This window comes from Bidens hawaiensis, unplaced genomic scaffold (assembly GCF_021521415.1).
Source record: "Bidens hawaiensis isolate Kalapana, Puna unplaced genomic scaffold, B.hawaiensis_p1.1 tig00077800_1, whole genome shotgun sequence".
In the NCBI taxonomy this organism is placed as follows: Eukaryota; Viridiplantae; Streptophyta; class Magnoliopsida; order Asterales; family Asteraceae; genus Bidens; species Bidens hawaiensis.
Window position 1 is genome coordinate 8,106 of NW_027503384.1, and position 13,692 is coordinate 21,797.

A 13,692-nucleotide genomic window follows, 5' to 3' on the forward strand; every position below is an offset into this window, starting at 1 on the left:
AATACTCGTTTTTATGGTGTAATTTTTAGAAAAAGTATTAGCATGTGAAATGGTTATGACCTTTAAAAAGTCGTGGGGGTAGTTAGTTTAGAATGAGAGAAAATGTGTAACTATTTAATAAATTAACAAAACTTGATTGAAGTTGAAGGATCATTATTGTAAATTATTATTGAATGTGCAAAGACTATATTATCTCTACATTCTTAAAATTTTATACATTATTAATTGAATAATATGCAACAAGAGTGGTACCTCTTAAAATTTAAGGGGTCGCTCACTCCTATATTATATATATTATATAATTATATAGATATTACAATCCGAAATATGTAATTCTTTGTTAATAAATTCTTCTAAGTATAATTCATTTACCAATTATTAGACTATTCATTGGTGGATGGTTAAATGGGCATCAACCTTGCCACATAGGCAAGATCGCACCTGCTACACGACACCGAGCAAATCAAATTCGGCATCAAAGATGGGGAGCGCCGTCCCCTTAACGAAATGAGACACAATATTCGATGTCAAAGATGGGGGAGCACCTACCAGTCACATGTTATTTTTTGTTTTTCTTTTCCTTTCTATGTATATCTAGGTAAACCCAGTTAACTCATAACGTGCTAGTTAAAGCCACACTACCCATGTGATAGTGACGCGGCACTTTAACAAACATAGCCAAACCAAAATACAGTAATAATCAAGAATTTAACTTTGTTATTGTATGATTAAAAACATATTTTAGAATCATTCACTGCGTGAAAATAGTCTGGCAGCATATTTATTATTGCGGAATGGCTTTCCATCATAACGTGAGCCACAACCCATCCAAATTCGCAGCCCACGTGGCACGTGATGATCACCACCAAAGCTGCTTGCATTTTTTTTTTTATGATTTCTCTGTAGTCGTCATGTGGCCACTTTTCGAAGGGAAAGTGTGTCGTTTTAGCCTTAAGGAGCATTTAAGGTTCGAATCTTTGTTTGATTTGTTTTGCAAATTATAGGGTAAAATTATGAGTGTTTGATTTGTCTAAACTAGTGTAATTTTCATATTTTAATGGGCTCATGCAAGTTGGGATCCGACAGATCATATGAGTTAATATCCATTGATAGAATGATGTTTAAACTTGTATTATTATGCATGCCTTGATGTTAGGATATGAGTTTATATACATGGATTAAATGATGTTTAAACTTGTGTTATTATACACGTCCTGAAGTTAGGTACCGTAGAGGTGCACAAATCGGGTTTCGGGACCAAGCAGATTCAGAATGAAACGGTTTGGTTTCGATCAAAGATGGCCAACACCGGTTTTTGCCTAAAAAGTTCGGTTTCGAAACTGATTTTAAAATGGAGAAGGATCTGTTCAGTTTGAAAACGGTTCGATTTGATTTAAACTTGATTCAACGGAGCAGTTCTCAAACCGATATCAAAGCCGCAATTTGTTTGAAACTGGGATTGCTTTCACAAACCAGTTTTACTCCGCTTCACAAGTTTACTTCTAGTGTTGGTTCTTTTGAGCTAAACCTACAGAAAAGTTCCAATTTTAAACAAACACGCTGAATACTTATAGAATAGAATATATATTTTTTGAAAGGTTTATTATAATAATCTTTACTGTATCTTAAGTAGACGAAATTGTAAGCATTCTTTTGTAATTATTTTCATTGTACTTTTATAAATAATTTTTATGTAATTTTCATTATTCTATAAAAGTAGCTTTACTTGCATATCATTGGCTTCTTATGATCGGCTTCAAAGGCGTATCCTCTCTTTCTTGAGTCTATGGCTGAGAAAGAGAGAGAGAAGTGATTGCTTTGAAGGCACTATAGGCCTCAATGATGCCGGCTAGCGACGTAGATTTATTTGTTTTGGTAATAGAATTAAAGTGAGAACACTTTGTTTTTGTCGGGGAGAAGAGAATGCGTTTTAATTAAGATGGTGAGGGTGCTCATAAATATGTTTGGTTATGGGCTAAAGCAGATAGCCACCGATTAACAGCTAAACCTGGACATGAGTAAGTTCAAGCTAATTTCAATTATAAATCCAACTATAGTCCAATTGGAACCAAAAAAATAAAAAAATACAAAAAAATTTAAAAAAAATACAATTTAACCATAAGTTTCTCAATGGGTTCGGTTTAACTTAACTATCAAGTCACCCTTATTCTAACGGAAGATTAAATACAAGCATTTTTTTTTCACAAGAGAATAATAAAAAGAAAAAAATCTTGCCATAATAAGCCTGTCAAATAAAGGCATGACCACCTTTAAAAAAATAAAAATAAAAATAAAGGCATGACCGAGATGATCTCAATTCACATACATGTAAATTAGTTTCTTTTTTTTTTTTTTTACCATCATTCAACTACAAATCTATATACAAACCTCTATCCACGCTCCTCAAATCTTCAACTTCTGTACTCATGAGTTATATTAAACCAAATTCGCACCTTCAAAATGGATGTTTTTTTGTTCTACAGTCACGATCAACGACAGTACAAATGTTCAAGATCATCTTCAAACTCTGAAACACCGAGCATCGCCAAAGCTAAATGTGAATTCAAGTCATTTTTTGTTTGTGGAATCTGAGGATGACCATCAAAAGCATAGTGGTTAGATGAAAACGGGGTCCCGGCTGGTGTTTTCCTTAGTTTTGGATTTGCTTCAACTCCTTTAAGGATAGAAAGTACTACATCAATGTTTGGTCTTTTTGATTCTTCATTGTGAATACACGCGTCTGCAGCTTGTATCATTCGGGCAATCTGGTCCAAGTTTCTTTGAGTGAATTTGATGCGGGGGTCGAGTAGTTCCTGTATAGATCCTTGTTGTAACAATGGTTTCGCCTGCAAAATAAATAAGAATCAAATAATTCAATATAGATAATTTTGACACAAACCCAGAAATTGTGTAAGACACATGAACACAGCATATTTTTATGGATAGACACAAAGACAGCCCATTTGACCTGAAGTTTTATTTTCTTTTACTTCTTTTGCATATTAGTACTCTGAATTTACAATGCACAACAAAAAAACTGTATATAAAATAATTTGGTTTCCAGTATAAAGGGTGTCATGATGTAGATTTCCAAAGTTATAAGATGTTGAAGAATCATATGAATAATTGAATCTGACACATTTAATATAATTAATTAATTTATTTATTTATTTATTATTACTATTATTATTCAATCAGTTTAATTGTCATCTACAAGACTACAGCAACTTTAATCATGAAAAACTCACCCACAAAACCAAGTTTTCTTCTCCAGCTCCTCTTCTTGACTCAATCGGCTTACGTCCTGTTATTAACTCCAAAAGAACCACCCCAAATGCATAAACATCGGTCTTATCGGATACCTTCCCATGTTGAAAATATTCAGGAGCCAAATACCTATAAAACAAAACATTGTTTATCATCGCAACTTACAACCAACCAAAAGCAAATATGCCTGCAAAAAGTTGAACAAAACATACCCGAAAGTCCCTTTCACAGTTTTGCACAGAAACGGAACCGAAGGAGCAGAAGTCCAAGTAGCTAATCCAAAATCACATAACTGTATCACCAAGTATAATATAAATTATTAATCTCTAAAACAGGTCTACATGAACGTGATCATATGATGAAGTAACTTCATTATAACCTTCGGTGATTTTCTTGAAGAAAGAAGGATGTTCGAGGGCTTAATATCTCTATGAACCACACATCTTTCAGTACCAAAATGCAAATACCTCACAGCTTCAGCCACCCCAATAGCAACCTTATACCTTACTGACCATGGAAGCTTTGATCCGCCATTTTTACCCGTTCTTGTGTCTGCAAAGTTGGTTATTTTCTTGATTTAATAAAGATTCAAACTTTAAGACTCATGAACAAGAACAAATCTTGAATCTATGAACCAGGTATTTTATTTTATTATTTGATAAAGATTCAAACTTTAGCATTCAAGATCTAGAACGAATACTTGTTTCTGTAAAACAGTATTTTCTTGATTTAATAAATATTCAATATCATGAAAAAACTCCTGCTTCTACAAAACAGTTATTCTCTTGACTTCATAAAGATCCTAACTTAAAAAAACATCAAAATCAAACACAAAGGTTATAGAAATAATACCACGTAAATAACGTTCTAAGCTTCCACCCGACACATACTTGTAAACTAAGAACAACCCGCCTTCCGCATCGATACAAAACCCGACTAGGGGACAAATAAACTGATTATGAAGAGAACTTGCTATCATTAATTCTCTACAAAAAGCCTTTGGGGCCTCTTTATCTTCTTTGTCAAGTTTCTTGATTGCAACTGTTGTTCGCAAGATCCCAATTTTTCCCTTGAACACATAGCTCAATGCACCTCTTCCCAAAACCCTCCCTATATAACACAAAACAAATTCAAATTAGATGCAAATAAAAAACTACAAATAATCAGAAACATAAACTGGATTTAGGTTGGCAATCTAACCCATTAAAAGAAACGGGTCATGTTCACGTTGACCCATTTATCCCACTTTTCTACAACCAACCAACTCACAACTTGTTACCGTCCTCTAACCCATTTGAGACGTTTAGATAAATAGACTAAACGATTCAATCGAGACAGATCCAAATCAAAAGCAAATAAAAACCCTAAAAATTTAAATAACTAGATCCTACGGGTGGAAATTTCTAACACGACACAAAAAATACCAGTTTCAAAACGGTTTACGTTTGGTTTGACCTTTTTAGTTAAACAAATCAAATCAACCAACAAACTCGTTTATTACCCGTTCAATCCATTTTCTTAGAACCCACCACTCGATTTGCATCTTTACAACTTAGTTATCATCCACCAATCGCCAACCCGTATGACATGTTTAGATAAATAATAGGTTAAGTCAATTTTGAGTGCGTGCAGGTTAGGGTGATGTTTTTGACATGAATAAAATATGGGTCGTGTTCGGGTTTAACAATTTAGCCGACACAATTAACAACCTTTTGAAATAGATCCAAATCAAAGCCAAATAAAAACCTAAAATATTTTAGTAATTTACTCTTTTCAAATTCAAAATCAATATCACCATAATTATATAGACATAGCCATTATTTATATTTATAAATTGAAATTAGGTGAAAGATGAAGAACCTTTGGAGAAAGTGCGAGTAGCCGAAACAATCTCAGCAAAAGTAAATCTAACAAGTGTATGAGCCACCGGTGAAATACTCCTCTCCAACGACTCAATTCGCCTCCACTTAAGCTCTTGAGATCTTGGTTCCACCAACCCATTATCCAAATTCACCATCAGCACCGTTGAAGACGACGAGTTCACACTCAACGACTCAAGCTCCACTTGCGAACACAGACTAAACCTGAACGACGAATGCACCGAGTGCGGCTCAGTATTATTATTATTATTAACACTCCCACCAGACTCCGCAAGCAGCCACGCCTTATTATTCTCCAAATTACTACTCACCAAGCTCTTGTTTTTTTTCTCTGGAAAGAAACACGAGAACCCAAAGTCCCAGATGAATTTGTGCAAAAGGGTTTTGAATTTGCGGTTAGTGTCGTCATTGTAGTGGTAAATTTCATCTTCGTCTTCGAAATTTAGAGGTGGCTTATTGGTGATTTGGGTTAAAGATTGAGAATCTTGAACACCCATTTGGATCAAAGTGCAATGATGGTGAATTGCAGCACAGAAATCAAGAAACTAAAAAGGTGTGAAATTTAATTGATTGCTTGGAACTGGAGGAGAGAATATGTATGTATTTATTTATTTATTTTTTTTTTTCATGGAATCAAAAATAGTGGGTGTGTATAATGTAGGTGGTCTGTGAAGGATTTAATTAAGAGAATTGTTTGGGAGAGATATGTGTGTTTTGGTGTGTGTGAGAAAGAGATGGTCCATTGAGATAGGTAAAAGAAAGAGAGGTGTATGGGATTGTTATTATTATTATTATTATTATTATTATTATTATACAAAAGAAAAGAAGAATAAAAAGTGTGACAGTTGAAGAGAGATTCACTCTGTTAATAACAATCATGACAAACTAACACACAAAAACAAACACAGTTTTGAATTTTAAGGTGTTTTTGGCGTATAGATTTGTGAGTGTTATTGTTTTTTATTTGACTTGTTTTTTTTTTAAATAACTAAATGTTGTATTTACAAAGATTGAGCTTTAAGCCTTTTATTTTACACTAAAACCACCTCATCAAAGTAAAAGTTGTTTTATTTGACTTGTTTAACCGAATATTATTTTATCTGACTTACTATATGCTTGTGTATAAAAAGAGTTTTTATAGAGTGGTTTCAATAAGAGCAATCTATTTATCTGCAAAAATAGATAGAAAGATTTAATATTATTACTGTTTTTGATTATTATATATTTTTTAGTGTGTCATGATTAGGGTAACCTAGTGGGTGACAATTGGTGAGTTTTTTTGGGAGATATTGGGCTACAACACCGTCCTCAGGCGATATTGGGGCTATAAGCAGGGGGAGACATAGATCTGTCGCCGGTTTGGGTTGTTTAGGGTTGAAAAATAATAATATAATAATAATTAAACCTTGGGGGGGGGGGTATTTTTGATGTGAAACACCGCTACCCTAAAATAAAAATTGTTCATCTACTTACATGATGCAACGTTGTTGAAAATTCCCTTTATTTTATAGCCCACTAGCACTGAAATTTTACTGTAGGTTTTTGTTTGTTTGTCATTCAATACTTACTTTGCTTATTTGTAAGGTTAAGTGATAATATGAAAACTACCTTATAGTTAATATTATTTGGATCAGTGAAGTTAAAAAAACAAACATTAACTATTTAAGTTATTTGCTCAAGTTGCATTGGAGGAAAAATGAAGATTTAAGATCCAGGTCACAAAGTCTCAAATTCGAATTCAATTTCAATCGAGTTTTACGGTAGTGGGCCTTTGGGTGGTGTGTTTTCCTCAGAACGTGGGATTAGACTAACCAGTGTTGTCTATGATCATCTTTTGTCATCGGGTTACCTCTGTAGTAGTGACTTTATCTATTAATATTTAAAAATAAATAAATAAATAAATAACTCTAAGTTGTAAAGAAAGCATTTAAGACTATATTTATTGTTAGGGGTGTTTAAATCGGATTCTTCAAATTCTGAATATTTAAATTGAAATTTGGACAGTTTTAAAATATAAACGGTAAGAGTTTTGATAAAATTGATGATTTGGTTGACTATGGAGATAGTTAATGCATTCTTAATTCATCCTCCATCTATCTTTATAATTACACTAAAAACATCATATTTTTTTTCTCATTTATAATTAAATAATAGTTTTTTTTATACTTTTATCATTACCTTTTGTCTATCATTCACTCACAACCATTTTCAAAAACATTAAAATATTATAGAGATAAACAGTATGTTTTTTCAAATTTAACCATAAACAGTAATATTTTCTCTCTCCTCATCTTACAACCACTTTTAACCATCTCTAAAAAATAGATAACCCATTCACATAATTTAGAGAATCCATTGAGAATGCTCTTATGCTATTAGTAATGATGACCGACAAGTGGTGGTCTCTAAACTATGGATGGCATAAGTAAATGATGGATAGATCGTCATCTTCGTTGGGTTCGGTAATGTGTTAGGATATCCATTTATATCGAGTAATCACTTTTATATTTTAATAGTATTAATTCTTTTATCTTTAACCGGAATTTAATTAGAAAAAAAAAAGTACGAGTGTTGATAGTCTAAATTGACGTTGAATTGTTGATATCTTCTTACTGGTTGAAGTGTTGATATTCTAAGTTGCTACGGATAGCAGGTTTTGTTCATTCCAAGATTCAAGCTCAAAAGATGTGAGCGTTACGAGGTGTGAAAAATCTTCAAGGAACGATTAAAGTTGGTATTGAGAGGGAGTGCAATACCAATTTGAAAGCCCGAACAATTAATACGAAAAATATAAGGGTGATACGGAAAATCTCAATTGACTCTATAAAGGAGATCTAAAGTTAAGAACCATGGATAATTATTCTAATTATTGTTAGATGTTAATTTAAAATAAGTTCAACATATATAGCACCCTCTATTATTTTAGCAAAACTGTTATAATGGAGGTGAATTGTGACAAAAACTTATTCTAATCTAAAGGTTACATTATCTTTACATAACAAGATTTTCATATTAAAATTAATGTGAACATGATGTTATGTGATGAGAAGGTGGCCATATATACCTTTAGTCCTTTAAATAATAACCACAAGTTATAAAATCCTTTTAATGTTGATGCATTTGTATCAATCGACTATTTAATTAAGAAAAAGTAATATCTTATGGGGTAGTTATATAAAATGAGGTGTTATGGGGAACATTATATCATCATCAATGCATATTAGAATATTATAATGACCTAATTATGGCACACCGAACTACTACGAATGCATGGGAGAGGGGACATGTGGTTCATAAGCTAAGGCTAAGGGTAGTGGGGCTTGATCCAAACCCAAGTGATCCAATATATTTACGACACGTAGGCGGTGACGTGGCACAGGATCAAAGCCCCAATGTGTAGTGGTCCAGGTGATTCGGGGCTTGATTAAATTTTTTTTATTTTTTTAAATAATTTAAAACATTACATTAATAATAATATAAAACATTACATTAATAATAATTTAAAATATTACTAGTCTAATACAAGATAGTGATCTGGGGTTTTAAAACTTTCCTCACCATATGTGGGATCGGGGCTAAAATAGTAACGTATCAAAGTTTCATTAGCAGTCTTTCGATCACGAAGACGTGGTTGCCGGAATAATGGGGCTCGAGGGCGTCTTTGATCGATCAAAAAATTTATCGTCGTTTAGTCGCTTGACAAATGAGTTCGTCTTCTTCGGAATAATTGGAAGACGAAGACGATGAAGACGATACCATTTATAAAAATGAAGAGAAATATAGTTTTGGTAGAAGGAAAGTATGGTTTTTTAAGAGAATAAGAGAGAATGGGGTGGGTTTTAATTAAAATGGAGTGTGTGGATTGGTATTTATAGGTTAAACAAAAAAAAAAGTTTTTTTTTAAAAACCTCAATCAACCAAACCAACGGCTATATGCACACCCAACGGCTCAAAAGAGCCCCGTGGTCCGGCTCGCCCCAGCCATTTGCGCCCCTCCTCGCATGCGAGTGGTAGTGGTGTGCACGATCAAGCCTCGCTGCCACCTAGATCAAGCCCCTTGGTTCACCCCCATTATCCTCACCCTAAGAGAGTAAAAGGGCCAGTTTGGAAGGTGCTTGATTTTGGTGATTTATGTGATTATTAATGCTTGATTTTGGTGATTTATGTGATTATTAATGAATACTACTTCTATTATTATTTATTTGATAATTAAATAACTTTAAAATAACTAATTAAGTTGAGGTGCCAAATACAAGGAGACCGGGGATGAAGGTAATTATTGTTCGCATTAAACTTATATATTTGTATACAACCAAACAAACACCTATATAAATTTTTAACAAATGTTAGAGAAATTAGTGACATGCCAATGACCTTATGACCATGAGAGGACTAGGGGTCCTTAGTGTGTTAATGTGTGTATAGATAGTGTATTGAAGAGGTAGGTCCCAGCAGAGCCCAGTTGGACCCGCAAGACTCACCTTAAACAGGGAAGTCTGCGCAGAGACCAACTGGATCCGCAGAACAAACCATGCTCAGAGACGTGACGTCCTTACGCGCAGTACGCAAGCTGGTCCCGCAGGAAATGCCTCCCAATGGTGAAGGACTCCGCCTGTCCCCGCAGCCTCGGATACAAGCCATTAGGGAAGGCCACCCACGCAGCATGGCTACACGCACAAGGCACTTAGCTCTCGATCATTCAGTGTCACCTGAAGGAATGAGCCAAGCCGGGAGCAATCCCGCACAGAGGCGGGAGGGGGAATACTCCCGCCCAAATAAGCCAGTCCGTATACTGAAGGATCTTTTACTGTACCTGACGAGGTATGGGCGAAAGATCTGATCAGAGATACGACAGCTCACTGATACAGTATGGCGAGCAGCATGATCCTGTACTGTATCACTATTAGCCGCTGCCTACTCACCAACTACTGTCATACCACGTGCGTAGCCGGCAGTTGGTGGAAAGGGAATAGTACACAGCAGGCCTGGTCACTATCAGCCGCTGCCTACCCACCAACTACCAGCAGGGCACGTGCGTAGGCTACTGTTGATGAACAGGAACACTGTAGCAGCCGGCCATACCTCCTTGGAAACCTACCTTCGGCTATAAATACCCCAAATGGTATGATCATCTCAACACATTATTACATTACATTATCATATATCTTACTACATTATCATCATATTATACCTGATATCTGCTCTAGCAATCTCTTAATATACTTTTATATTTAAAGAGCAATCTAGTCTGATTCTCACGCCGGAGGGTGGTCACAAGGAGGAACCCCCCCTTCCCAGTGACGAGCTCACGGTGTCTGTTTTGCAGGTTATCAGAAGAACCATCTTCCAAGGGTCTAACCCCTCGTGGGAAACAGCTATCCAACCCCCAGGTTACCAGTAATCTGTCAGGGGTCTGGTTAGTGTTTCTTCATGTATGTATGATCTATACCATACTACGGATAGGGCAGATTCATATACGGATCCAGATTAAGAAGAAAGTGGTTTGTTATATGGTATGAGTATTATCTATCAACTCAGTCTGTTGCCTAAAAAATCATTTCTTTCTTTAAAGAAATGATTTAAATGATCAACTTAAAGGACTTCATCGTAGCGATGACTTCTTCGTTCTTCCGGCTGAAGGCATCAGCGACTACATTAGCCTTCCCCGGATAGTACTGATGTCGCAATTATAGTCTTTAATCAATTCTAACCATCTCCTCTGTCTCGTGTTTAGCTCTTTCTGCTCGAAAAAGTACTTCAAACTCTTATGGTCTGTATAAATAGTACACTTAGTACCATACAAGTAATGTCTCCAAATTTTGAGAGCATGCACTACTGCTGCTAACTCTAAGTCATGCGTCAAGTATGTGCTTTCATGAACCTTCAACTGTCTGGACGCACACGCTATGACCTTCCCTTGTTGCGTTACACGCAACCTAACCCACAATGGGAGGTATCAGTACAGACTACTAAATCCTCATTACCGTCGGGTAAAAAGAGGATTGGAGCCTGCGTGAGTCTCTTCTTCAATTATACAAACACTTCTTCCTGATACTTACCCCAATTAAACACTACAGTCTTTCTAGTCACACCGGTCAACGATTTTTTTTAATTTTTATATAACAATATGGTACTCATATTAAAGATAAAAAAACCTTTGTTATTATGGTGAATTTTTTTTAAAAAAAATAATGTTGTGTGAAAAAGTTATGGACATTTTAAAATGATTGGGGAATTGACATGTGACTTGCATGTGGAAAGAGAAAGTCAACAAAAGTGAGTTATTACCTTTATGCCCTTCTCATCGATTTATTTTCTTAAATTAATCTCCACCATTCAAATATAAGATCAACGGATTAGATTCCTTCTCACTCTTCTCATTTTTGTTGTCATTTGTATTTTAACTTTACCCCTCATACCTCTATATATATAGGGGATGGTTCACTGGAGAAATTACATTAGTGTGAGAAGTTAATCATCACTATTGATTAAAATGATCAAAGGTCTACATTAGTTATGGCAGATTTGTAATTATTGATAGCTGGTTTTAATGACTTTTAATTAAAAAAGGCAGGGCTGTAATTTCATTCATGTTAAATTAAGAAACCCATTTATAACCAGATTCCTTTACGTATATGGTCAACGATGCGGCTACCTTGGAGAAGCCTTCAATGAATCTCCGATAATAGCCAGCCTGCCCTAAGAAATTGCATATCTCGGTTGGGTTTTGCGGAGTCTTCCAATTCTTTATCGCTTCAATCTTTGTTGGGTCCACAGTAATCCCCTCGGGATTGATTATGGGACTTAGAAACTATACCTCTCGCAGCCAAAATGCGCACTTTGAAAACTTAGCATACGGTTTCTCCTTCTTCAAAGCTTCTAGAACTTCTCTTAGGTATTCAGGATGATCCGACTCGCTCTTCGAATAAATCAATATATCGTCAATGAAAATGATAACCGACTTGTCTAACATCGGCAGACATACCGTATTCATCATGTCCATAAATGCTGCAGGAGCATTAGTTAGACCAAACGACATCACGAGGAACTGGTAGTGCCCGTAACGCGTCCGAAACACCGTCTTAGGGATGTCTGCCTCTTTTACTTTCAACTGATGATAACCCGATCTGAGGTCTAACCAGCTTACACCGTGTAACTGATAAAACAAGTCATCAATCCGTGACAACGGATATCTATTCTTCATGTTAAGCTTACCCAACTCCCGGTAGTCAATACACATTCTCATACTTTCGTCTTTCTTTTTAACGAACAACATCGGCGCGCCCAACGGGGAAATGCTCAGCCTTATGAAACCCTTATCGAGAAGTTCATACAGTTTGGACATTAGTTCTTTCATCTCGGACGGCGCTAGACGGTAAGGTGCTTTCGCGACGGGCTGTGCTCTTGGTATTAATTATATCTGGAATTCTACTTCTTGTTCCGGTGGTAACCCCGGAAGGTCCTCAGGGAACACTTAGGGATAATCACAAACTATGGGAACATCCTTCACTTCTTTCGTCTCGACCTTAGCTTCGACAACATACGCTGGGTAGACACTGCACTCTCGCCTTAACATGCGTTCGACTTTTATCAACGAAAGGACGTTAAGCCCCAAACCTTCTGTATCACCGTAAACCGTTACTGTACCGCCATCCAAAGACTTCAGTCTTATCAATCTACTCTTACACACTATCTGAGCTTCAAACTCAGACAGCCAATCCATCCCCAATACTACATCGAACTCTCCTAAGGTCATCACATACAGGGTAGCAGGGAACTTATATCCCTCTAACTCTATCTTACAACTCTTAACCATTCTCATAATTCTTACCGAGGTCTCACTAGCGGTCTCTACCATAAAAGTTTCAGGCACACGTCAATAAATGATCTTAGCTGTCTTACAAAATGAGTTACCTACAAAACTCCTATTCGCACATGAATCAAACAATACTGAAGCGAAAATACCGTTTACTAGGAACGTACCTGTCACAACATCGACCCTTCTTACCACTTCCTCTAGCTTCACCTTTAGTGCACCCCCTTACCATATTACTCATCTTACCACATTTGTAACATGCGAGTTTTGCACTGCATTCATGAGCATAATGCCCAACCTTTACACATTTGTAACAGGCGTTAGAGTTAGAGTTTAGACCCTAGCCTGCATTCCCCTCCATGAGTCTCTCCACACTTGTGACACACATCCGAACCAGCACCCCAATTGCACTCACCACCGTGTATTTTGCCACATGTCTTACAAGACATTCTATCCCACACCCTTTGCTTCTTATCCTTCAGATTCCACATCTGAGTACCAGGTCGCTTAGGAGGAGCAACCCACTTATTTTCTTTCTTCTCTTCCACTACCACCTCGTCTACCATCAGGTCATCGTAAACTATTTCTGCAAGGTCGACATCAGAATCATAAGTAGCAGGTCTACTTGCCTTAACTAGTGTGTGTACATTCTATGGAAGTCCTCTAATGTAGCACTTGGTCCTCTTCGCTTCAGTATTCACCATATCGGGCACCAGTGCCATACGATTG

General features: G+C 36.1%; 1 protein-coding gene across 1 annotated transcript; it reads right to left on the minus strand.

The window, feature by feature from the left end:
• Window positions 1–2,195: 2,195 nt before the first annotated feature.
• Window positions 2,196–5,644, minus strand: LOC143606872 (putative serine/threonine-protein kinase PBL7). Its single transcript, XM_077082497.1, has 6 exons — window positions 5,128–5,644; window positions 4,120–4,377; window positions 3,647–3,819; window positions 3,480–3,559; window positions 3,249–3,396; window positions 2,196–2,846 (listed from the first exon to the last, which is right to left on the minus strand). Exons 1-6 carry the CDS (start codon window positions 5,642–5,644, stop codon window positions 2,490–2,492), a joined length of 1,533 nt encoding a protein of 510 aa, XP_076938612.1. The 3' UTR covers window positions 2,196–2,489.
• Between the last annotated feature and the right edge of the window lie 8,048 nt (window positions 5,645–13,692).

What these genes read in the sequence shown, in the direction of transcription:
- LOC143606872 (XM_077082497.1), bottom strand. Translation starts at nt 5,644, where the DNA reads ATGGGTGTTCAAGATTCTCAATCTTTAACCCAAATCACCAATAAGCCA. An exon ending in CTTCAAGAAAATCACCGAAG is followed by an intron (nt 3,560 to 3,646) that starts GTTATAATGAAG and finishes TTGGTGATACAG; the next exon opens with TTATGTGATTTTGGATTAGC. An exon ending in ACTGTGAAAGGGACTTTCGG is followed by an intron (nt 3,397 to 3,479) that starts GTATGTTTTGTT and finishes TTTGTTTTATAG; the next exon opens with GTATTTGGCTCCTGAATATT.